Genomic DNA, 26,424 nt, shown 5'->3' on the forward strand with positions numbered 1-26,424 from the left:
CCTCTCAGGCTGCACATCCGACATGTGGGTCACGCGTAGTATGCACAAGACAGTACATCCGTTACCTCCCAAAGACGACGACGACGAGACATACCCACGCACTACTAGTTCACTCATGTAGACAGAAACAGAGCGATACCTTCGGCCCGCGAACCTTAATCAAACCGGGCGGCAGCAGAAGCAGAACCAAAACCGGCCCAGGGCGTTTTTGTAAATAACTTCTGCCCTTCTCCCGTTTCGTGGACACTCCAAGATCCCCCGTTAAAGCCGAAACTCGTCTCTCCCTCCTTCCCCTCTCCCTCTCTCTCTCTCTCGGCCCTCCGTCCGATCCATTCGCTTCCTTGTGTCGCTGGCTCTCGGCTTTCTCCCCCGATCTCTGCCTTCTCGATCCCTCGGTTCCTGCGATCCGGACGTCTCCGCCTTGGCGCATCGCGTGTTCTCAGTGACTCGGGGAAGATGGTACGTTCGTCTGCCTTTCGGCGTTCTGGATCGGATCTGCGTTTTTAGCCTTACGTTCACATGGATTAGTTGGATTTTTAGTGTTTGTTTAGATTCCATGTCTCTCGCGCTTAGGAATTGTGAATCCGCGAGATCTGAAGTTTCGATTGATCGCTGACGATTGTTTGTTTCTCTTTCTTTTTGTCGTTTTGGCGCCTTGGGGACGGATTCCAGCCTCTCAGATTAGAAATCAAGGTATGTGCCGCTGGCCCTAGTGATGTTTTTGGTAGATATTGTGTAGATCTCGTGTTTTGGTTGAACCCCCCTGATCTACGGTTGAAATGCATGCTGCATTTAATTGGTTTGGTCTTGGATTTTGCTTACAATTGTCTCTGGATCAGAGGAAACTTGCTCAAAGGTCCGAAAGGGTCAAGTCTGTGGATCTTCATCCAACTGAGCCATGGTAAAAATGAGCATGATTGATGTTGTTAGATGCTAATACTGAATGATCCGTAACCTTGCAATCATCTCCGTGCTGCAGGATTCTAGCGAGTCTTTATTCTGGAACAGTTGGTATCTGGAACTATCAGTCACAGGCAAGCAGCTTCTTTTTCATATTTTTTTTTTCATTTGAAATCTACTCTTTTGGTATGAAGCAACTTTGATCTGATTAGTTCTCTGAAAACATACATTCCCTACTCCATTCTGGTACGAGGTTGTGTTTTTCATGATTGACCAAGTAGACACTATGCCAGCTAATCATACATTCGCCCGGCATGCTCAGGATGCAATCACAATTCACTCGTTCAGAGTCTTTCATGCATCACATTTTTAAATTGATCCTTATGATTTTAGGGTTTGACAGATTTGAAGTGCTTTGTCTCGAGGCACATTTTAATTACAATTCGGACAATGAATTTGATTTAAGGACACTTTTTTTGTGAGATTTTGCAATTTCGAATGAGACATGCATTTAGTTCATCCATATTCTCACGTTTGATTTAGCTGATAGAGTTAAAACAATTGTTTTGGTGCAGACAATGGTAAAATCTTTTGAAGTAACTGAATTACCAGGTATACTAAAGGCTGCATATGATATTTGGTTTGCATTCTCGGAGTTATCTGTAAACCTGAAACTTTGTAAAGCTAAACATCAAGTGTTGAACTTTCAGTGAGATCTGCAAAATTTGTAGCACGCAAGCAGTGGGTGGTGGCTGGTGCAGATGATATGTTTATCCGTGTCTACAATTACAACACAATGGACAAAGTTAAAGTATTTGAAGCTCATACAGACTACATTAGGTGTGTGGCTGTACATCCAACCCTGCCATACGTGTTGTCATCATCAGATGACATGTTGATAAAGCTTTGGGACTGGGAGAAGGGTTGGATGTGTACCCAAATTTTTGAAGGGCACTCTCATTATGTGATGCAAGTGGCCTTTAATCCAAAGGACACCAATACTTTTGCAAGTGCCTCGTTGGACCGTACAGTAAAGGTGTGGCCCTAATATCTTTGAAATTGGAACGGATTTTGTTATGGTTTTTGGAACAACTTATGACTATTTGATCTGATTGACCAGATCTGGAATCTTGGTTCTCCTGACCCAAATTTTACATTAGACGCTCATTCCAAAGGTGTGAACTGTGTTGATTATTTTACTGGAGGCGATAGGCCATATTTGATTACTGGTTCTGATGATCAGACTGCCAAGGTCTGCCACATTTAATCTGGTTTAGCTGTGGTTTCCATGCTCTACCCTGAGCTTTCTGTTAATGAGTTTTATTGAATCAGGTTTGGGACTACCAAACTAAGAGTTGTATACAAACACTCGAAGGCCATACCCATAACATCTCTGCTGTATGTTTCCATCCTGAGCTTCCAATTATAATAACAGGTTCAGAGGATGGAACTGTTAGAATTTGGCATGCAACTACATATAGGTACATCTACAAATTCAAACTCTTGTTTTGATTTTGAAACAGGGAAGATTCAAACTTTAGATCTACCTCTTAATTCAAACTTTAGATCTGCTTCTTGCTCTGATATCATGTTGCTAGCCACTTATCTAAAAGCTTAAATTGTTAGGAAAAGAACCAGATTCATCTAGTGAATCATCTTACTTGGCCATATGGGACCAATGGAAGTGGAGCCTCCTACCTTCAACAATGACTATTAATTAGTAATTTTTTTATTTTCTACTCTGGTAACACAAGACCTTTAACAATAAAGTGGTATACTATTAATCTAATCTGTAATTTTTTTCCCATTTACGAACTTGAGTGTATTGTCTTTAACCAATTAAAACTATAATTGTTTGCTAAATCTTTTCCCCATAACGTAGTTAATTACAAGTGGTGGTTCTTGAAACTGTGTTCTAGTTTAACTACAGATTTTCAGATGTAATGCACATGGAAACATAACAGTTTTGTGGCAGTCTACATTCACTTTGTTTTTTTTTTTGTGGCTGTTTCTTCTCCTTTTCCTAGGTTTTTTTATTTCCGTTTTGCAGACTTGAGAATACATTAAACTATGGTCTGGAACGAGTTTGGGCTATTGGATACATGAAAGGATCAAGGAGGTATGTATTAGACTTACACTTGTTATTTTTTTCATGTTCTATTATGCATTGGATTTGGAGATGGCTTTGACAAGATCTGTTGACAAGTTTGAGTGTATCATTTTTTAAAAGTTTCTTAAATCTATATAAATGCTTACGAGGTATGAGAAGCTCCAAAAATTTACTTCAGGAATTCTGTTGTAAGTTCTTTTTAGTATTTCTGACTAATTTTCTTGGATGTTTTCTAGAGTTGTAATAGGATATGATGAAGGAACCATTATGGTGAAGATTGGTCGTGAAGTTCCAGTTGCCAGCATGGAGGGCAGTGGAAAAATCATTTGGGCAAAGCACACTGAGATTCAAACAGTTAATATCAAGACAATTGGAGCAGACGTTGAGGTTTGATAGTTCTAGTGTTCTCTTGAGAAGAACATGAAGCTTTTGAGGACAAAGTATTTATTATTCCACAGGTCACAGATGGTGAGAGATTGCCTTTAGCAGTCAAGGAACTGGGAAGCTGTGATCTGTACCCACAAGTAAGTTTTAGCTGAAAAGCAACAGTGTGCCTTAAGTGATCTTCCTCCGGTTTAACTGGTGGAACTATTCACCAAAGAACCCCCACAATCTGAGAGGTTGGGAAAACCCAAAGCCAAGGGCTTTGGCTAGTTTGCTGTTACATTATGCATGAATTGGAAAAAATACTTGGGGTAGTTTTAGCAAATAGTTGAAGAACCTGCAATATTTGCTTGTTGTCCTTAACCACATAACAAAATTTTAATGATATTGGGAAGTCAGGATCTTGTTATTTCACTGAAATTTACACATAATTTGTAATAACAGTTGCATCCTGAGTATTCAGTCTAGGTATGTTCATCAGACTTGCAATATTTGCTGCTATTTATTCACATTGTTTTAACTGTCGAACAATGTTGCTGAAAGATTCAAGTGCTGGCTACTTTGCTACTTAAAACTACTCGAATACAACTTATAAAGCTATTGTTAGGATATTGTTGATATTAAATATTAGTTTGAAGATTCATTGGCATTTCCATGAATTCTACCCCATTTTGAGATGCTATACTGGATACAATATTTGCTTCCTGTATACTGAATTTAGTGCTACTTTATGGTTTAACATTATTAAATTTGGATATGGCTGATGCATGTTTGTGAGTGCATGTGTGGTTGTGGGGATTTCTTCACGGTGTAGGACCATCTTTGTGGGAAAGATCCTCCAATGTGCTGTCTTTTCTTATTTATGACCTGACTATGCTTCCGTTCTTTGCTTACTGGAAACACTATCATTAGCTGTGCAATTCAATTTTTTTAACACTAAGTCCTTGTTTCCCTGGGAGAGATGGTAAATTCAAAGGATGAATATATAAAAGACAAAAAGGTGGAAGGGAGGGATGAAAAGGATATTCTTTGAGTAGTCTCTTTGAACTGATGTAAGAGAAAAAGGTTGGATCACTTTTTTATAATCAACAAGTGTTAAATAATTTTCCATCCGATTTTGGGCATCTGATTTACGAAGGACTGATGCTTAAATATTTTCTCATCAAATATCCATCTCTTGTCTCTTGTTTGACAAACGAAATGAGAGATAAATGATAACATGCATGTAACTTCATGTCTTTGAATTTCCTGTTTCAGATCAATCTGCCTTCTTTGCTTTTGCTTTCTAGTTACCGATTGATCTCCATGTTAATTTTATATGTTTAAAAGTAAAAGATTACTTCCATAACATTTTACTCTCTTAAATTAGGTAATCTAACAAAAGGCTAAAAAGGACTTGGTTTCCATTATAGTCAAACATTCTTTTGGTAGTGTTGATGACCAATAGATGCTCCAGTTAAGCAATGTAAAACTATGACAAATGTGCACATCAAACGAGGAAGAAGAAGACCAAAGAAGACTTGGTTAGTAACAATAAAACAAGATAAAATTTATTTAAATATAAATGATGATATAGTAGGGGATAGAGTTCAATGGTGTAGAAGGATCCATGTAACCGACTCCATCTAGTGGGATAAGGCTTGATTGTTCTTGGTTGGTCTATTCTTTTGGTAGTGTTGATCTCTAGTGAAATGTACACTTTTGAAGTTGCCAAAACAACTTGATCTAATACTTTCAACACACCCATTGCTTGTTATTTTCTGAAGTTATCTCTTTAGATTATATGTATCGTTCATTGGTTTGCTTTGTTTGTTCTTTCAGAGCTTGAAGCATAACCCAAATGGAAGATTTGTTGTTGTCTGTGGAGATGGAGAGTACATTATATATACTGCATTGGCATGGAGAAATAGATCATTTGGATCTGCATTGGAGTTTGTCTGGTCTTCTGATGGAGAGTATGCAATCAGGGAAAGTACATCAAGAATTAAGATATTCAGTAAAACCTTCCAGGTTTGACCTTTCTCTCATGTGTTTCTACAGTAGAGTTTTCATGTTCGATAAATTTACTTTAATAGAAGTTTGAATGAAAAAGTCACTGAGAGATAGTCAAGAGTATTCTTTATTGAATTATCTTTTGTTTTCTCAATTCTGCAATGTCATCATCATGTCGTGTTTGAAATGCACTTTCTTATTTTTGAAGACAATTAATTACGATTTATAGTTATGGGGTTCTTAATTAGATTTGCATGCGTACATATGCTATTACTTTGTAGTGGAAGTGAAGTATATTAACTATTGAAACATTTACCTTGGTTATTGACCATGATGGATTCTTTCAGGAGAGAAAAAGCATACGGCCAACCTTTTCCGCGGAGCATATTTATGGAGGAATACTATTAGCAATGTGCTCCAATGACTTCATTTGCTTTTATGATTGGGCTGAATGTAGATTAATACGTCGGATTGATGTTGGTGTTAAGGTAAGTTCATTGCTTCCCTTGTAATACATTGCCATACTTTAAGCTGGTTCCTCTTAGCTTTGTTAATTGGTGCAGAACCTGTATTGGGCTGATAGTGGTGATCTTCTAGTCATATCAAGTGATGCATCATTCTACATACTAAAATACAATGTACGTTGTCATACCAAATTTGCCCCTTCAGTAGATATATTACATGTATCGTAGAGATATTAGTTATTACTATTGATGTGCTTTCTGTTTTACCCATATAACACACAATATATTGGAAATTGTATGTTTATTTATCTTGTGTTTCTTTCAGAGAGATGTTGTTTCCTCTTACCTAGAAAATGGTAAGCCAGTAGATGATGATGGGGTAGAAGAGGCATTTGAGCTTCTGCATGAAGTAAATGAGCGTGTTCGAACTGGTATATGGGTTGGTGACTGTTTCATTTATAATAATTCTTCTTGGCGACTAAATTATTGTGTTGGTGGAGAGGTAACCTTCAATTTTTTTTGCTACCTTCTTTATTTTCATGTATGTTTTATGTAAGTGTAATATTATTGGTTTGTCATGCTTAGGTCACCACCATGTTTCATTTGGACCGCCCTATGTACTTGCTGGGATATCTTGCTAGTCAAAGTCGGGTGTATCTTATTGACAAGGAGTTCAAGTAAATTGGCATTGAGGAATTCTCATTTTTTTCATGTTTCATTTTTCATTGACGGGTTGTCTTTGCTTAAAAACCTCTGTTCATTTCAGTGTTATGGGCTATACCTTACTCCTCAGTTTGATTGAGTATAAAACTCTTGTTACACGCGGGGATCTAGAACGTGCCAAAGGAATTTTGCCATCAATTCCAAAGGAACATCACAATAGGTACATAATTTCTCCCGGGGTTCCAGTTTTGCTTGGCCTTGTTTCCTAGTAGAGCTGTTTAGTAAATCAAGTAAAGGATCTTGATCCTTAACATTATGCTAACCATTGTCAAGTTTTATAACCCTGATCGCATATCTAATTATAATCCAAATTCAAAATGCACATGTTTTCTAATACTAACTTCCTATAACAATTAATTACGAGGCTCTTGAATGAAGTTATATTTACATTAGCTCAAATGTCCAAGTAATTTTGCTTTGAACATAGTACATCCTTATTATTTTTAATTTGACATTGAATATTAATTGGAACTTTCAATGTGTTAGTGTGGCACATTTCTTGGAATCCCGGGGAATGGTAGAGGATGCTCTTGAGGTAGCAACTGATCCTAATTACAGATTTGATTTAGCTCTTCAGCTTGGTCTATTGGAAATTGCAAAGGTACATTTTTGGATCCTTCAATGTTATAACATGCTTATTCTTTTTCTTAGCATTGTACTTGTGTGGCTAGTGTCTTCTATTATATGATTGTTGTTTCCTCTTCAGGAGATTGCTATTGATGTTCAAAGTGAATCTAAGTGGAAGCAGTTGGGAGAGCTGGCTATGTCTACTGGAAAGGTAATATGAAACCTTAAAACTTTAATTAGTTTTGAAATGTGGGGGTTTGGTTTTTTTCAGAAATGTTTCTTTGTTATAATGATGTCATGATCACTTTGATGCATGTTTCTCTAAATTTGTCAATTATAATTGCATTATAATATTAGGATGGTGCCTACAAAAGCATGAATATATAAGTTGGCAAGATTCCCTTGTAGTTCAGCAATGAAAAGAATTGAAATGAAAAGGGAAATGCTTTTGTTATTCAAGTAGATTGACTTAACAATAGCAAATATTCTGGTAAAAATGGACTAAAATTCTAGCCTTGAGTTTCAGCCAGCAATTGGCATTGAATGCCATAGGATAGCCTGAAATACTGTTGTGGTGATAAATGGATAAGTACACAAGATTTGGGTGTTGGAAATAGTACTGAGAAATACCCATTCAGTCCTCTAGCCTTCTCATCCTCATTAGCCCTTCCCATTTCATTGCTACAAACTGAAATGGGAGCATGGAGGAGTGGTTTCTTTGAAGACTCAAAAATATGATTTGCAAGCATGTTAAATAAAATGCTAGAAAATGAGTATAAGTTTCAATTATCTTTTGGAAGGACTTTGGTCATCTATGGTTAGAGGCTTTTGGGACCCTATGGATGAGCTGGTTTGCTGTAAAAGATTCTCATTTTGTGGTCTCAAGTGGAATGCTAGAAAAATGGGTAGAATTTGATCCTGTGTTCCAATTATCTTTTGGAAGGACTTTGGTGGTTCGTGGTTAGAGGCTTTTGGGACCAACCTATGTACAAGCTGGTTCACTGAAAGAGATCCTTATTTTGTGGTCTCAAGTGGATTGATTAGAGGTTTTTTTAGGAATATGATGTAAAATGGGTTGGTGGGATTCTGTCATATTTTACACTGTAACATATTCTCTTAGCATTAATTGGACATTGTGGTATATTACTGGTTCCAGCAAGGACAGTGCTATATTCTATGGTACTGCACTTAATTGCTTAATTTTAATATCTGATGGATTTAGTCATCTGTGTCATTCAAAATTTAGTGTATCATCCCTGAAAACTAGCTTGTCGAACTGGAAACATTCTATGTCATTTTACCCGAATACTTTTTGACAACTGATATAGTACAGTTCTGACTCATTTAATTTCTTGTCATGCAGTTAGAGATGGCTGAGGAATGTCTATCGCATGCTATGGATTTGAGTGGATTGTTGCTTCTTTACTCGGCCATTGGTGATGCTGAAGGGATATCAAAACTTGCATCTATCGCAAAAGAACAAGGAAAGAATAATGTTGCATTTCTTTGTCTATTCATGCTAGGTAAACTGGAAGATTGCCTTCAGTTATTGGTAGAGAGGTAATTTCATGTTGTAATGGTTGTGGGCCAATCCGCTATTTCTATCTTGTATTTTTGCTGCTGTGTGAAAATTTATCTTTTTTCATTAAGCATCCATGTTTTGCAGTAATCGCATTCCAGAAGCTGCTCTGATGGCTAGATCATATCTTCCAAGTAAAGCATCAGAAATTGTATCAGTTTGGAAAAAGGATCTTAGTAAGGCATGTTTCTTTTTTCTCCACCGATCCTTTTTCTAAACAACACGCTTTTGGTTAAAATATATGGCAGGAAAAGTTGGATATATTCATTTATGAGATGCTTAAGTTTCCTTGAAATTACCTTGTGAGGTTTGCAACTCTATTTCCTGACTTTTTGATTGTGTGAAGGTCAATTCAAAAGCTGCTGATTCTTTGGCTGATCCTGAAGAGTACCCTAATTTATTTGAGCATTGGCAGATTGCTTTGGCTGTTGAGTCAAATCTTTCTCCTAGCAGGTTTTGATTATATTGTATCTTATATTTTATGCCTTGCACTCATTAACATAGGGTCTTCTATAAAATTATTTCAGTGCAGTGAAACAACTATATTCCGTTGTATTCTCATGATGAATTGTCATAATTTGGTTCTGGATTCTTGATAAGGGACATAAAAGGCCTTTTTCATACCTAGATATTAGGATGATGTTTGTATTTGTAATTAGGCTTACTATGGGATGCTACTTATTTATTTTCTTTGCTCAATTTACTTTTTATCTAATATTATATTTCAATTCAATGAGTATGTTTTTTTTGTATGGCCTACAACTCTGCTAGAATTGACTGTGGAACAAACTAAGAGCATTTCTAGTTTCCAATCCAGCTTATGTTGTTAAATGGCTGGATATGATAACTGGCCAATTTTTCTGTTGTATATATGTATTATAAAAGAAACACGTTTACAGCTCTGTTGTTTATGATACATGTTGACCTAGGCAATCCACAGAATAAGCTTTCCTTTGACCATAAGGATAAAGACTGTTTAACCATATCAATATTGACTTGGATCTTAACAAATTAGTGATTGGTTTTGTCTGAATAATCTGTATTTGGGTCATAAACAGATGAAATGTGATCCTCACTGCATAAGCCTATGGGTCCATTTTTTAAAAAAATGATCTGACTGCTATGTCTACTTTTCTAAGAAATACATATAATTGCTCTGTAAATCTAACTGCGAACTGTTACACATTATTTGTTGGAGTATTAAAAAAGTTGTTAAACTGTTTTAAAAAATTAATGTATTAGAGGGGCAAGGTAACCGTTGAAATATTTTCAACATTGCAATGACTTTTGTGCTGGAAAATGAAACAAGGAATCCTCTGTATGGAAAACTGGAAATATGACACCCATTATCTAAAGAGAAGAAATACAAGAGGACTTTTTTTAACGTTCATACAATTACATTAAGGTTATTTTTTAGCTCTCATCCCATTTTATCCTAAATCTCAACCTTGAACTAATTAACTGCATGATATATAAAATGTCATTTTATCAAAGTTATTTTAGTATTTGCAATGACTAAGATAAACTTGCATATGAAGGCTTATCATTGGGCTGTATAATTAATTAGCTATTCTTAAGTCCTTCCTCAAGTTGCCTTTGTAAATAGCTATAAGGTCGTTTACAACTGCGTTTGTTAGGAGTTTTGCTTGAAACAAATCCCATGTCACGATAGTGATTCTTGTTTCTCTGTGTCTGGTAAGTAGAAGTATTTTGTGTTATATTTTCTTTCCTTACACATGCCAATTCAATCAAGGTATCTGAACTGGCTGCTAAAATTTAGCTCTTCAATAGACCAATGTATTCATTATATATTGAAATAATTTAGCTCTTCAACAGACCAATGTATTTATTATATATGAATAGAATTCATCTCTTCAATATACCAATGTATTCATTGTATATTTTAGTTTGAAATTTGTTAATACTACAGTTGGAGTAAGGAGTTTGATGGTTATGCAAAGTGTCAGTCTCTCAATAATATTCTTTTGAATGATTGGAAATGGACATTAGATAATACTATCTAGCAATTTTAACTGTGTAGTTCTTAATTCTCATGTTTTTCTTTGATTAGTTTGAGTGTTTGTGTTGTCTTTCTTGGATTCAAATGTTTGCTTGAGTTAGTACTTGTTTCAACCAAGTTAGTTACCTGAGTGTCATTTCCTATAACAGGGGTAAGTATCCTCCATCCGAGGAATACTTGAGCTATGTGGAAAAGTCCAATATCAATCTTGTGGAAGCTTTTAGAAGAATGCAAGTTGATGAAGAGAGCTCGCCTCTTGAAAATGGTGACTATGGCCATGAGGTAGGAGCCAATTTTTTTAGACTGATAACTTGGCTCATTTCTTATGCAAACTTCATACAGTCATGTATTGGAACACCAAAGAACAGGGTTAGATTTTGATCAAATCTAAGTTGTTTCTAGTGGCCAAGCAGCAAGTGGATGCTGTTCTTGTACATAGTGAACCTTATCATTTTGAAACTGGTCAATTTTGTGATGTTTAGTGAGCTTGTTAAAATGGAAAATTGTGACAAGTGGTATTTTAATGGCAGCAAAATGACAACAATGTTGTAAGGGATGGAGGAGAAAAAAGCTCTGTAAGAGAGTAGTACCCAATATACTAGGAGAAAAAAGAAGTGAAGGAGGATTAAACAAATAAAACATTTTCAGGATAGGCTGTTCATTCCTACATGACTAGTAGATAAAAATAAATTTTTTTTTTGACAGAATAAGTTGTTCAATCCTGCATGACTAGAGTGTACAATGATATTGGCAATAAATGCTAGAACTTTGCTTCCTATGAACAGCTTAGAGATGGATAAGCTTGGCATCACTTATTTACTCATCAATTCTATGATGATGGCAACGGATTTCCTATACCTATATTTATTTCATAAAGTCACAAGAAAAGTTGAAATTTAGTTTCTTAGGATAGAATATAATTTGCTTCAAGTTGGTTATTCATCATATTTTTATTGGTGTTATATTATATATTGGCAAACAATATGCAGGCGATACAGGAAGATGGGGTAGAGGAGAGTCCAGAGGAACCTGTTGAAGTTGATGTAGATGATTCTACTGATAGTGCAGTGCTTGTCAATGGGAATGAGGGTGAGGAACAGTGGGGTATGAATAATGAAGGAACTTCCTCAGCCTAAACGCACTTGGTTCAGCCTCTGTAAAATCGAAATTTTGTGTCTGGTGATTAATTGTTTCTCATTCTCAATTACCTCATTTTCTCTCGAATGGTTCTAATGCTCATATTAGTAAAAGCCAGGAACTAATTGAAATTTTGGATAGAGCCTCAACAAAGTACATATTGAAGCTTGTCTTCATTGGAGCAATATACAATTGGTTTTCAATATTGTTGAAACTGATTCTCAACATTATCCGTATTTATGAAATCTTTTGTTTCCTTTGTTTGAAGCTGAATTCAATGGATGCCATTTCTAGCATGCTTGAGCCTGTTACCATGTCTGCTCTTGGTTTCTGTTTGAGAAAAAAGAATATTACTCCAACCTTTTTCTTTTAAATTTCCTAGTCATCTGAATTCTTATGAGTTTATAACTTCATTGTCCTGTTGTGAATTGTATGGATCTGTTTTGAATTACATGGCTCATTTCTTTGCTTTGTATTTATGTTATACTGTAATTCTATTGAGTCTGTTCTCTTTGTATTGATCTTGCAGTGCTAACTCCGCACCAATAGCAACTTCTCAGGAAAGGTATCTTCAGTAGCTCATGAAGTTTGCTTACCTTTTCTTTTTTTTTCTCTCTTTTGACTTTTGATTGTGTAATCTGGATATGCCAAAAATAGAAATATATTGTATTACATCTCATATTTCCCCCCTCATGTTTAACTCCTTTGCTGGTTAGTTGATGCTATTGAACTCGCATTTGTTAAATGAATCAGTCTCTGTATTGCATAATTGGATATAACAAGATGACCATTATTGTTTTTTTTTAAATTATGTTTGATGTTTGACTTTACCCCTCCACATCTATTTATGGTCAGGCTCTAGAAGGAAATGTTGTGGCGCACTGTTATCCTTCCCACTTCGAGATTTCTTCCTCGTGATCCTTCAGCTTCCAGAATTGCAAATCATAATAAATCCACTCATGAGATAGCATAAATCTAAGTTGTTTGTACACTGGATCCATCGTTTAGAGGTATAGTTACGTTGAGGTTTTTAGATGATTGGTTTCCCAGCAATCCTTATTTGGGAATGGCAGACAGCTTCTTCCAGCTATTGTATTCAATCATATCATTTATATAGATATATTATTCGCTGCTTAGAGAAATTTCTTGAGCGTCGGTAATTTTGTGGTCTCTTCATCCTGGGTGAATAACACTTGAATGCTTGTATGGTTTTTCGTTAACGTCTGATTGAATCCAAAAACCATTACTTGCTGCTGAGCTATATGATGCAGAGTTATTAGGTTTGCCCTAAATCTTGCTTGTGTTTTCAGTATCTTTTTAATAAATTTTATAGGGCATGTGTGACAATAGAGAACTGGTATTTTTTTTTTGTTGAAAGTTTGGATGTACCAATAAGCATCCAGGTGTCATGATTTATACTTCCTAATAGTTATTATTAAACTTCTTATTTAGTAATATCTCCTTGCTAAGTTTAGAAGATGTATTTTAATAGTTGTGACAAATGCATCTGACTTGCATCTAAATCCCAAGAGGAAACTTGAAATAGAAACAGTTAAAGAATTTTCAGCATTGCTAACAGTTTAATAGAGCTGTGTAACAAAGTTAGCTCGTATCTTTGCGGATTCGGCTGCATGCTTGAACGAATGCTTCCTGTCAAGTACATGCGATATAATTTTATATGATGTAACTATCTTGTGTTCAAGTTGACTCGTAATAGACATACTTCCATTGTTGTAGCAAAAATATTTGTTGGGGATTGATTTGCTTCTCAACTTTTAATCGGGTTCAATTTTTCTGGTCTCAAATTTTGAATGTATGGTTGATTTGAATTTAATCTAAGAGTTCTACCATTTGAAGAGTCCAAGCGTTTACTGTGTTATTAGTGCCTTGAGGAAATTAACTAGATATCCGATTATTGTTGGAAAAGAACAGCATTATTGGAGGACATGGTAGAAATCGTTCGTTGGACTGGATGATACATGTAAGTAGTTATGAACCTCTTCTGCAAGAGATTCAATGTTAAATCTGGAATCTAGTACAAGTTCATATCTAAAGTCTTCCTGATGCAATTCATTCTTAAACCAAACAACTAATGCTTGGATATACAATCAAGTTGATTCTTACAATTTCATAGATTATTTGAAGCTTGATAATTTTGTTTCATCCCTAAATTCCTCATTGTGTTTGTTGCTCTATCACTTACAAATGAGTCAATTAAATGTTGTTGTCATTGCTCAACCTAGCCCATGAATTTATGTCTTGATTGGCACGAGCTTAATGGTTGCACCTAAAAGGGTCCACTCCACTCAAAACATGTGTTTCGTTGTGTACCTATTGAACACAAACCAACTTATTTATTTTAGGATTGTATATACAAAAGATACATCCGATTATCAGATATCCATAGTTGACTTCCTTCTCTTGACACATCTACTTAGAGCAGATCTGGAAAGCATACTAGCAATTTAGTTTAGGAAATCGTCCACATGTACGTCACAACACCCCCCTCCTGTTATCCACCAATAATATCTAGAACATAATAAGGTCAACTTTACAAAAGTTTCACACAATCTCATGACATTGACAAGTCAACAAGCCCCTGCCACGTTCTTCCCTTAAAGCTAGTTAAGGCTGCTCTTCATTACTGCTGTACGGACGTCCATTAGAACTTGTCCTCGCCTTTGACCGCAGGTAGCGCCGCCTTCCCCTCGCGCTCCTCGGTCTCCTCGTCTTCTCCCTCGCTCTCGCCTTCCTCCTCTTCCACCATGCTCTCCGACCGTTCTCCGCTGCTCCTCGCCTCAGACTCCGGCGACTCCCCCGCCCTCGCCTTGTACGTCGGTGGGCGGGGAGCTTCAGCTGCGGGTGCAGCTGGCGGTGATGCTGCTGCGGCACCGGCGCCACCGTCGAGTAGAACTCTTGTGGGACGGGCGTGGCGGCGCAGTAGTGAGCAGCGCCCGGATGGGCACCGTAGATAGCCGGAGCGGCCGCCGACGTGGCGTACTCCGGGGGAACCCATATGCCTCCCACTCCCAGCACCACCAGCTGCGGTGCCGTGGCAGCCGCCTGTGGCACCGGCGCCGGCCTTCTCGTGTGAAGCCTATATTTCTGATAGATCATAGAAGAGAGAGAGAGAGCAAATGATTAGTCGTCGGCTTTGTGAGTACTAACTACTGCCGGAAAGGGAACATCCACTGGAATTGGCAGAACCTGCAAGTGGCTTTTCACCTCATCATTGGTCAATCCATCGACCTTCATCAGCTCTCTTATCTGCTTTGGAGTCGCCACTGTTCCAATTGTTCAGATTATAAAAAAAAAAGCAAAACAAAACAAAAAACAAATCTTTGTTCAAACTCCATTGATTTTTATATTCATCTTCGTTTGCAATTGAGGTTATGGATAATTCTTAACCTTGAGAGCCTCCCAATATTTGCAGAGCATTGACAAAGCGCCGGTGCAGGTCAGGCGACCAGCATCTCCTTGCTTTCCTATGAGCTGGGGGCGACGGCGCCGCCTGGCTTTCCTTCGGGTGGCTCTCTGCCCCGCCGCCATTTTCTCTTCTACCATTGACAGTACCACCGCTTTCCGCCTCGACGCACTTCGTTTCCTCGACGGCCTTTTCTGAGGACGCAAGCGCCAGCTCCGGCAGAGCGCACGGAGGCGCCGCCGCAGCCGCTCTAGCCCCGCCTCTGTTCTTCTCTTTGGAGAATGGAAGGAAGGCGCCGCCGTTCCTCTGCTTGGCGTCCAGCGCCAGCCTGGGGCTCACGTCGATTGCTTGCTCCGCCTCCAGTTTCTTCGCCGGCGCGAGCGGAACTTGCTTCTCCGCGGCGTCGACGTCGCCCGTTTGGATCCACAGATGGGACGACAGCATCCAGCTCGGCTTCTCAGACGTCACATTGACAGCGCCCTCTTCGCCCCCATCCACGTTCATGTTCTTAAGAGGCATGAACTCTTCCAGCACCGGCCGCGCCGCCCCCTGCTTCGCGTGGCGCGTCGTCGTCTCCAGCTGCTGCTTGTAACACTCGATTGCTATCGCACAAAGCAAAACCAATCACAAGCTGGGATTTTTATACCATAACCAGTTGCACCATAAGAACCTCGGCTATATATAAAATCGGTACCATCGTTTAGAAGCTGCATGCACAGAGGCAGCTCGCGTTTAAAAGCTTCAATCTTGTTGCGTTCTTCTTCAAGGCGCACCAGGAACTCTTGAATCTTCTGGCTGTTCGCTGGCTGCTGCTGTTGCTGTTCTGGGATCTGTTTCTGGATCATGGAGTAAGTGTTAGGTGTATAATCGAGGCTGAGCTCCGCGGGTACTGAAGCCATGGCAGTTGTTACTGCTACAATGAACGGAGGAGGTGATGGGGGATGATGCTGTGTGCTCACCAGAGGAATCAAGGGGGATTACCCTCTTTGTAGGTGAGTTCGAGGTGGGAGAATAAAGTGAGATTTGAGAGGAGCAAAAGAAAAAGGAATCAGATAAAGAAAGCATGGTAACTTCTTGCAAAGAACAAAGGCAAAAGTCTGTTCTTACGCCCCTCCCCTGTTTTTCGACTCCTTGTACTGCTCCAAATCAACTGCAGACATCAAAAAGATTCTTCTTCTTCCTCCTCCTTCAGTTCACTCGCATATTTGTTCAGACCCACCCCAATATTGAGGCAAATTCCAGTAGCAAAGACTTGGCGTTTCATAAAAAGTGTCAGAGTCGCAAGGTGATCAGACGCATGAATCGCAGAGGACATTCTGGTTGATGAACAGCTAAAAAGATAGCCACAGATGTCAAAGTGAAATTTTTATAGAACCATGATTCTGAAATGATAAAACTATAATAAACAGGCGATAAGATAAAGATGAAGCAGCATATACTGCACATAGAGATCATTCAAGCAAGATATGCAAAGATTCTCAGTGGCAGAGGCCATTTAAAAGGAAAGGGGGAGATGCTGGCCTCCTTTTTCTTTAATTTGTGTTCAAAAGGTATACACTGTCTCTAACCTTTCACACAGAGGGAATTCTTCGCAGAGGAAAGGATATCTATCGTGTCCTTGAGAGAATATTATCGTCAAAGCGCCTCCATAAGCAAGGAATATCTCCATGGTGGCCAGTGCGCAGCTCGAGTTCTTGTAGAACAAAGAAATTTAGGCAATTTAATTATCAGAGGGCTCTCGCTCGTCTAAAGTTTGACATAATACTCTCGAAAGCATCGCAAATACAGGAGGAGTCTCATATTGATCGAAATTCAGATAAAAATTCACCGGAATGAAGTGGGAATCTTCGGCTAGTTCGGTAGCTTTTGGAGGAAGGTGCTGAGGAGGTTAAGCAGATTCCTCTACGTCGACGGAGGGAAGAGAAAGTGAAAGAGAAAGAGAAGGAACTGCGTTGCATCGAATTCGATGTGCAATCATGAAGCTTGGTCGCTTTCTGCATCAGTCTTCAGGTACAAGACTCCAATGCGCGCCTTTTCCTGATTCCCCTCTCTCTCTCTCAGCTCCCTCCGTTTCGCTTCTCTTCTGCTCGCCGAGCTTTCGAGACGACGACACATGGCTTCGATATTCTCATTGAATATACCTTTTGTCTGATGCGAGCAGGGAATATTCCGATTGGCCCCTTGCAGTTAGCTTTAATTATTCCTTGCAGCTCCACCTCCACCTCCTTCTTCTTCTTCTTCTCACTGTGGGACTGAGGACCACGAGTGATGCTCGTAGGGTTCGGTTGAGTGAGTTGATCAGGATAGAATCTTGGTCTGGCTATCAAAATGTTTCAGAATATAATTCAAAATAGAAAATCGAATCGATTTAATCGATATTATTTTTAAAAAAAAAACCTTTGAAATAAATCGAATCGAATTTATGAAGTAATTCAATTCAATAAGTTATTTTGATTTAACTAAAGTTTTATTCACCTCTATTCGTATCCATCATGTCACATTGTACTACTCAGTGGCATAGCTAACTAGGGACGGAGCGAGACCGTCGTCTCTAGAGGGAGTGGTGACAACACAGGGAGGATCGGGTGGGACGGGATGGGGGTTCTCTTGGAGCGGCGACGACGACGACAAGAGGGAGAGGCGAAGGCAGAGGGAGGATCGGATGGTTAGGGTTAGGATCACAGGGAGGGTTAAGATTTTTCTAATTGCAAGAATTTGTCATGCTGACGAGAAATTCTAAGTCACACATGATCATACAAATTTAATCGTGCAAGATATCAATTCTCACTATATATAATATATATATATATATATATTTAAAACTTAATACTAATTAAAATTAAAATATCTCTTATTCATATTCATTTATCTTTTCATTTTATTTTTTAAAATAGTCTCAAACTCTCATCGCCAATTGGATCGACCGATTCATCAGAGTTCGCCATCAAAAAATTAAAAATTGATAATATTTTTAGAAAATCCTTGGCCTAAATTATCAATTGGTATCACTTTTACGAGGAAATATCACGACTTAGAACGAGTCTGTTGGTCTTATTCTCTCGTTGGAGATGCGTAACGTATTTCTTATCATCGTCGTAAGTTCTTGTCATCGAAAAATCATAGTTTGAGAAAGTTTAAGTTCGATTTCACCACCTAAAGTTTGATTTCAGAAACTATTGTGTGCGGTGAGTGAAAATAGAACCTCAACTCACTTTTCAATCATTGGTTCGATTTTTATATATTTAAGGTCGAAAATTTTGATTTTTGATTGATTAATTTAATTGTGTTGTATTCTTGAATATGCATTGAAGAAAATAAGTTCCAAGGATTGACGGATCATTGTTTCAATTAGAATTCAGAGCTAAAATTGAAATTTTTAAATTTAAATCCACTTATAGCTCTTTAAATTTAAAATTTAAACTTTTGAATTGTGAAAAGCTATACTAATAGTATTGCTAATTGACCTATATTTTCAATAATAAAAATAATCAACATCTCATTTCGTATTGAGTGATATGGTAAATGATTATATAGTATCATAAATTGAACGAGATGTATATGATACCGTTGATAACAAAATAATTATTTAATATTTTTAAAGTATAAAATCTCATAAAATATTATTATAAAAACATACCAAATTAATATATTATTTTATATTATATTAATTTTTTCAATTTATTAAATTCATATTAAAAATTCTGATTACGCACTGACACTACTTATATGCATTATAGATGTGCTTAGCATATGATGCCCTTTCTTAAGTTTATAGCTTACATTCGACAAAGATGGTATTTCTTTTCGATCTTAATTAAAATGATTTATTTCTTTTTTTCTTTTTCTTTTTCATTTCTAGAAGTTGGAATCTCTTGCAAGATCATTTGATGTGTTTAGTAGCTGCTCAAGGAATTTACTGTTGAAGTGATAGTTGTGCACCTTTCAACCTCAGAGTGGAGTAGGGCATGCAAGGCAGGGCACTCCACTACCTTTTAAACAAAAAGGCCATGCACATATTCTTCACAATTCTCTCATTTATCTTCTTCTTCTTCTTCTTCTGTCATGACTTCTGTCCAAACCCCTCTTTTCATATCGGCATCTTGTGATTCTTTCTGCAACAACAACTTGAAAAGGATGGTCATATTTATCATATCATAATCTTATCTGATCGATCAGCAATAAGTAAGCATATGCATTCAACATGTGCACTAACATCCATGAACCTTTTCTGCGGCTCTCTACGGTGGGAGTATCAAGCTGCATCGAAGTCACTTATCCCAAATGGTAAGCATGGAGACATGTGTTATCTGAAATTTCAAGTTTGAGTCCTCTTAGTAATATATCCCTATTGACTGAGGTGCTGTTTCAGCAGTAAGCTCTTATCAACATAGTTGTACTGTGCTTATAAAAAATCCCTTATGGAGTTTTCTGATTATGGGACCGTTTTGGCAATAAGACCGATCATTATAAAAATTTTACCCAAGATAGTTTTGCCCTTAGGACATAGCTGAATTGGTTACGACGGAGCAGAGTTGCAGAATAGGACAAAAGTTTGAATCTCGACGAAGCTAAGACAATACCCTCTTCTGTCGTAGTCAATTGTGACTTCTCGATTTATATCCTCATAGATGGTCGTAAAACTGATACAAATTTCATTTTTTTTAGAAGAAAAGAAAAGGAGTATCAAGCTGCACCATTCCAGTTTGATGTGAAATAGAATCAGTTTCAGTAATCACCCAAAAACTCTATTAGTAATAAAAAATAAGATAAATTTTATTTAAATGTAAATGAGAATATAGTAGCGGTTGATTGTTGTTGATTAAGCTACACAAATCCTCAGTGCGAGTTGTTTAATTTTTAAGGGTTCGAATCTCGGCGAAGCCGAGTAATATTCTTTTCCGTCGTGATTAATTGTAGTTTTTCAATTTACCTCTTCATAGATGGTCATCGATCGAGTGTGAGACCGTTGGGATGACGAATTTCATCTTTTATAGAACAGTTGTTTAATTTGGACTCCTGGATGTGGATCAGACATTCTGTCATTTAACTTGGTTACAGTAACTCCAAAAATCTCATTTTTAATTATCATCATTAGTGATACAGTACTAATACAACACTTAACTTATTCTGACAATTGCTAACACTGATTAAGATGGTTCCTTCTAACAAACAACAAACACTTTGATTTATCTTATTTTGCAATAGTGACAGATTCAGAAAGGCCCAAGCAGCTTTTTGACCAGCATCAATTGTTTTTTTTTCTAACAAAGATTCATGATTACAGAACAAAATAATATTGCAGAAACAAAATACTTCACTTGCTTCTGCAAGTGAGGCATGCTTTCTCTTTTTCAATGGCTAGCTGCTCATAAACAATGACTGACATGCTGAGAAAAAGGAAAAAGATGATAATTAGAAGGCTGAAAGAGCTGAAACCAGCCAGTGTCCTTGCCATTTCCACTGCTCTGATTCCACGCCATGATTGAGAAGTTCATGTGCATTCCAAAGCTTGGCTTTCTCAAAGACAAGAGCAATTGCTATGAGATTTCCACTGTAGCAGAACAGTTTATATGTTTATTCAATAGATAGATGAACCAAAAGGGCAAAAAAGCTCAACACAAAAGCTTTTTTTTTTTTATGTTTGAAGTGATCATAATTGATAGGGTTTGTTTTGGCCCAACAAACATTTAAATACTATTTAACCTTTTGAATTCAATCCCAATAGTTAGGTCAAGATTTGGTTAATCAAACAGGCTCATGTGGTCGATCAAGTTAGTTCAATCATCCTAACAATTTGTTTTTAGTTAACCAAGCATTCAAATTTTGCATAAAAATCAAATTTTATCTTTTAATTGATGGTTACCAATTACCTAATGATAATCTAGGTTTGATCGATTAAATATGAGTTTTTAATCGATTGAAGGTAGATTATAAGATTATTTTTCAAAGATCCATATGTTGGAAATTCTTTATTGTTGGGTTGCAAAGGTGCAAACATAGTCCCACATCTATAACACATGGAAAAGATCATGGGTTTAAAAGGATGGAAGATATCTCCATTGGCATGAGGCCTTTTGGAGAGAGCCCAAGAACAAAACCATGAGGGCTTAGGCCCAAAGTGGACAATATCATGTCATTGTGGAGATGTGGACATTCTTTAGACCCTACAAGTGGTATCAGAGGGAGTTCGCCGCAGAAGGACTAACCGCCAACTGCAGCATCGTCAACCAAAATGGTCGGACCCGTAATCTACCCGCCAAAATTCGAGGGGGAGTTCGCCGAATGGAAGCGCAAGATGGAGGTATTTTTCACGACTGAATTCGAATTATTTATAATAATGCAGTCTGGTTTTGTAGCTCCCGTAGAAAAGGATTTAACCAAATGGAGCAAGAAGGACCAATCCGATTTTGTAGTGAATGGAAAAGCAGTTTACCATTTGCTTTCTGTACTCCCGGCACAAGAGGTCAACCGAATCGGTACATATGCATCCGCTAAAGAACTCTGGGAAAAATTCCTAAAGTTACACGAAGGGACTTCAGAGGCCAAACTCGCCAAAAGGGATCTTCTCCGCAACCAACTGACTAACCTCCGGATGGAAGAAGGCGAAACGGTAGCGCATCTGCACTCGAAGATAAAAGGTTTAATAACCGAACTAACGAATCTCGGAGAAAAGGTAAGTAATCGAGATTCGCTAAGGTACGCGCTTAATTCGTTCCCGAGAAATTCTGATTGGTCTTCCTTTGTCGATTCATTTTTTATTGCTAAAGATCTCGAGACAACTTCGCTCGAGAATTTATTTTCAACATTTGAACTTCATGAATCAAGAATTGTAGGAAGTCGAAAGGCGAACGGTGTAGCCCTGAACGTGAAAACAACGGAACCAGAATCGGCGTCCTCGGATGATGAAGGAGGAGAAAAAGGATATCTGGTAAGAAAATTTAAAAAATTTATTAAATCTAATAAGTCTTCAAAGTTTCAGGGAAAGAAGAGATCTCCAAAAAGGAGGACAGTAAAATGCTACAATTGTGACGAAGATGGTCACATAAAGGAAAATTGTCCTAAACTAAAGAACAAGAAGAAGGACTCCCAGGCAAAGAAGAAGGCCTTGAAAGCAACGTGGGATGACACGTCTTCCGACGATTCAGAACACGAAGAGTATGCTGGACTTGCTTTAATGGCAAGTCATCAAGAGGAGGACGACGAAGAAAGCACATCGGAGATGAGCATCGATCAAGGGGGAGAGTCATCCGATGAAAGCAGCAGCGACGATGAACCACTAAGTGATAGGTATGACGACATGGTAAGTGAGGTATGCAAACTATCTCCTAACGAATTATTTTTTGCTATAAAATCTCTTTTTAATAATTTATGCAAAAATAGAAGAAAACTTTTGAATTTGAACATGTCCATTAAGAATGTTTGATAATTTAAAAAATAGAAATGAAAATTTAGAAAATTTAGTTGCAAAATTAGAAATTGATATTACATGTCTGCGACAGAAAAAGAATTATTATACTCAAGGATTAAATTGGTATGTTAAAAATCATAAGGGTCAACTTAGAAAAATTCATAGAAATTATGTACCCCCAAAATTTTTAATTAACCCGGTAGATAGGAACTTATTTTGGGTTCCTAAATCTTTTTTAAACTGATTTTTTATTACATATGGACTTAGTTGACTAATTTTTTGTTATTTCTCATTAATTTAGAAAATTTAGTTCGATTGGTTTTTGTTAAAAAAAATTGTATTTCTATTTTTCCTGAATGCACAAAGATGTCAGCTATACACTTGAAATTTTTCAAGATTTTCCAAAAATTTATTTGAATTTTCATGATTTTTCGTTTGAAATTCAAATTTTAAATTTAAAAATAGAAACGTAATTTATTTTCTCAAGTATAATTTTTTGGACATAGATATAGTCAAAAGAATTCAGTACAATTTTTTGTCGAATTTTTTGAAGTATTTTAGAATTCTTTTTATTTATTCTTCAAAAATTCCTCTCTATGAGTATTTATTTTATTTTCAGACTTAGCGAATGCATTTAAAGTTGAAAATTTTTGTATAATCTCATATCTCTATTCTCGACCTCTACGAAATGTTTTAGATTTTCTTAACAATATTTCAATTTTCTACAAATTTTATAATGAAATCTTATTTTTAATTTTAAAAATTTGATAACAAAATATTTTGACCAGATCTAATTTTTTTTCGGATCTACACATCATATGCTAACTTTGTCAATTTTTTTTACTAATTTATTAGAAAATTTAGAATTTTAAAAATTAAATTTTCATATTTCTTACTCTGTCACTTTTTGATTTTTTTCTACACATAGAAAAATCAATTAATTCTGAAAATTTTTGTACTATTCCAAAACATTTTATTCAACTTTCACAAAAAAAAATTTTCAAATTTTTAAATTTGAAAAATGGCAACGCTAATTTTTGAAACCATATTTTTTGTTCTACTATGTATTAATTGTACACTTAGAAAAACTTTTATTTTTCTAACTTTTTACTTATACAAATTTTTTATTTATTTTAATTTTATACCCCGTTTTTGTTGTGATCAAAGGGGGAGAGTAGGCTGAGGTTCAGGGGGAGGTTATAGTTATAACATGAAATATTTATTTTATGCTTAACTGTTTATTTAGTTTTATTTCTTTTATTATTTTTTGGTTTAACCCTAACTGAACCTGGGTTGATGCACATCAAAAAGGGGGAGATTGTTGGTGCCCCGGTTAGTTTTGATGTGATCAACCAGGTTAAGTTAGGTCCTGTGTTGTTCTAATCCCTCTGCTAAGTGTGCAGGAACTTAGGTACGGAGGAAGTCGAGCGTAAGACGTAGCAGACGAGAAGGGTTGCACGGGAAAGTGAGCCGACGGGCTCGGTGCAATCCGAGGGACGCGGAAGCTACGGAAGAGTACACCGGTGGAGCGAGAAGGACGTGCGCGAAGTCCGAGGGACGAGAAGCCGGGAGGAAGCATGCTCGAGGGGCAAAAGGCCGGAGTCGGGTTCGGGTGAGCCTAACTCCGGTTGGCCAGAAATCACCCAACCAAAGATTCTACAAAAAGTCAACGAAAGTCAAACTATTGACTTTGACCATTGACTTTGACTTTGACCGTTGACTTGACCGGAGAAGACGACGTAGACTTGGACCGTTTGAACGTGGCGGTTGAAAAAAAAAAGAAGAAAAATAATAATAATAAGATTTATCTTTTATCATATAAAAGATAAATGCTTATTTTTTTATTAAGGATAATTCTCTTTATCTTTTATTAAAGATAAAGTTTATCCTTATTTACTCAACGGCTACGATCAAGCTTATCTCTGATCAACGGTTAGGATCGCATCAACGGATCAACGACCAAGAGAAAGTTCATCTACGATCAACGATCTAGATCTATTCTCTTGTGCTATAAATAGACTTAGAGTTTTAGAGTTAAATCACCAATTACTTTTGTAATCTTCTCTCTAAGTCTGTGTGCTACAATTGTAAAGGCTTCTCCGCCTAAAGGAGTTTTTTTATTGAGCGTTAATTGCCTTGGAAGCAACGATCCAGTTGCAACCAAGTTTTTTTTAAAGACGAGTGCTAATTCTCTTAACCGTCTATTCACCCCCCTCTAGCCGGTCCAACCCGATCCTACATGACCTGTGGTCCTTTATTTGAGGGAGGGATTGTTGGGTTGCAAAGGTGCAAACATAGTCCCACATCTATAACACATGGAAAATATCATGGGTTTAAAAGGATGGAAGATATCTCCATTGGCATGAGGCTTTTTGGAGAGAGCCCAAGAACAAAACCATGAGGGCTTAGGCCCAAAGTGGACAATTTCATGTCATTGTGGAGATGTGGACATTCTTTAGACCCTACACTTATAAATGGTGCTACTCTTCCATGACATATCGATTAACTGCGCCCCTCCTCTAATTAAGCTCACGTAATTATCAATTGCACGAATCACTCGTGGTCATGCGTGAAAGAAAGCTCGTTATCGTCTTTGATGTGTCAGGACATTAGTCATGTTGTGTATGTGTTTCAATTTTTTATAAATTATATTCGTACGATGAAAGCTCGTTATCGTCTTTGATTTGTTAAGTAGCAGTCATGCCATCGTTGGTAGAATCGATCTCTGGTCAAGATTGACTAAGTTGACCAATCTCGATTGATCAAGTTTGGTTTGATTTGAGTTTAAATTTCAATATTTGATCAATATGTTAGTTGGCAAGAGAAAAATTTAAGTGAATCATGGTTGTCCGGACATTTGATGGTCAGAAGTCCAATAGGGAGTTAACATGAGGCATGAAGTCCTGAAAAATCAAGGTTGATCGAATGTTAGACAATAAAAAGTCCTGATAGGTCCAAATTGATTAGATGCCAAGTAACGATGAAATTCCTATAAGTAAAGATTGACCAAATTCCAAGTAACGATGAAGTTCCGATATATCAAAGTTGATTAGATGTTAATAACAAGTAGGCTCAACATGTCAAGATTGATCAAATGTTGAGCAAATGAAGTTTTGATATGTTGAGGTCCACTAGATACCAGACAAAATGAGAATTCAGCCTTGGTAAAACTAAAATATGAGTATTAGTTGATTGATAGGGTGTATTAATCGATCGATGGACTCAATCTCAAAATTGGAGTTCGAGATATTTTTTAAGGTTTACAGTAACTGTGCTATAATAAATATGAACAATAATTTGCTACAATATTGTGAATAGTAATTTGTTATAGTACAGTCGATTGATGTATTATAACAATAAATAAAATCTTTAGAAATCGATTGAAAAACTCGGCTTATCGTAATCAATCAACTGATGGAGTGTATTAGTTAACTGGCATTACTGTTCAAACAAACTAAGAGTTTAGAACTCGACTCCGAGATTTGACTAATTAGGTAATAGTCGGCTGATGGTAATAAGCAGCCGACTAATATTATTGTTCAAGCGAATAGAATGTTCAGAATTGGATTGCGGGATTCTACTATTTAGGCAACAGTCGATTGATGGTAATGGATAGTCGATTGATGTTGAGGTGGATGAAGTTGTTAAGCTAACGGGTAGAGCAACGTTCGAATCTATAGTTGATTAATCGATTAATGGGTAAGATCAATCTATTT

At 37.0% G+C, this 26,424-nt stretch overlaps 2 protein-coding genes across 4 annotated transcripts; one reads left to right on the top strand and one right to left on the bottom strand.

Annotated features, from left to right (window-relative positions):
* Positions 1-265: 265 nt before the first annotated feature.
* Positions 266-13,121, top strand: LOC141814307 (coatomer subunit beta'-1). Of its 3 annotated transcripts, none has more exons than XR_012600482.1 (26): positions 266-459; positions 673-693; positions 840-901; positions 980-1,034; positions 1,476-1,512; positions 1,611-1,936; positions 2,021-2,152; positions 2,233-2,381; positions 2,951-3,019; positions 3,247-3,397; positions 3,469-3,534; positions 5,216-5,404; positions 5,734-5,874; positions 5,950-6,024; positions 6,176-6,352; positions 6,436-6,527; positions 6,617-6,733; positions 7,060-7,174; positions 7,280-7,351; positions 8,504-8,700; positions 8,807-8,900; positions 9,066-9,172; positions 10,889-11,021; positions 11,729-11,918; positions 12,406-12,441; positions 12,732-13,120. XR_012600482.1 is itself a non-coding variant. In XM_074702242.1 (26 exons), the coding sequence occupies exons 1-25, from the start codon at positions 457-459 to the stop codon at positions 12,423-12,425; spliced, it is 2,715 nt and encodes a 904-aa protein (XP_074558343.1). In that variant the 5' UTR covers positions 266-456; the 3' UTR covers positions 12,426-12,441; positions 12,732-13,121. The 3 variants fall into 3 exon arrangements, 2 of the variants coding, with proteins under 2 accessions (XP_074558343.1, XP_074558344.1); XM_074702242.1 differs by having other exon boundaries at positions 11,729-11,843; positions 12,732-13,121; XM_074702243.1 differs by having other exon boundaries at positions 11,729-11,828; positions 12,732-13,121.
* A 1,239-nt stretch (positions 13,122-14,360) lies between these two features.
* LOC141815031 (transcription factor NIGTH1-like) lies at positions 14,361-16,519 on the bottom strand. Its single transcript, XM_074702990.1, is given in 5 exon segments — positions 14,361-14,720; positions 14,723-14,981; positions 15,084-15,160; positions 15,285-15,902; positions 15,995-16,519. Coding segments are annotated over 5 exon segments (1,341 nt in total). The 5' UTR covers positions 16,200-16,519; the 3' UTR covers positions 14,361-14,538.
* Positions 16,520-26,424: the final 9,905 nt, after the last annotated feature.

This window comes from Curcuma longa, chromosome 21 (assembly GCF_044706935.1).
Source record: "Curcuma longa cultivar G26 ecotype Majalengka, Jawa Barat chromosome 21, ITB_CL_G26_1.1, whole genome shotgun sequence".
Lineage (NCBI taxonomy): Eukaryota > Viridiplantae > Streptophyta > Magnoliopsida > Zingiberales > Zingiberaceae > Curcuma > Curcuma longa.

Excerpts from the sequence above, each read along its gene's own strand:
- LOC141814307 (XM_074702242.1), top strand. Across the intron at positions 6,025-6,175 it reads TCTACATACTAAAATACAAT|AGAGATGTTGTTTCCTCTTA; the intron begins GTACGTTGTCAT and ends TGTTTCTTTCAG. Across the intron at positions 6,528-6,616 it reads CTTATTGACAAGGAGTTCAA|TGTTATGGGCTATACCTTAC; the intron begins GTAAATTGGCAT and ends TGTTCATTTCAG.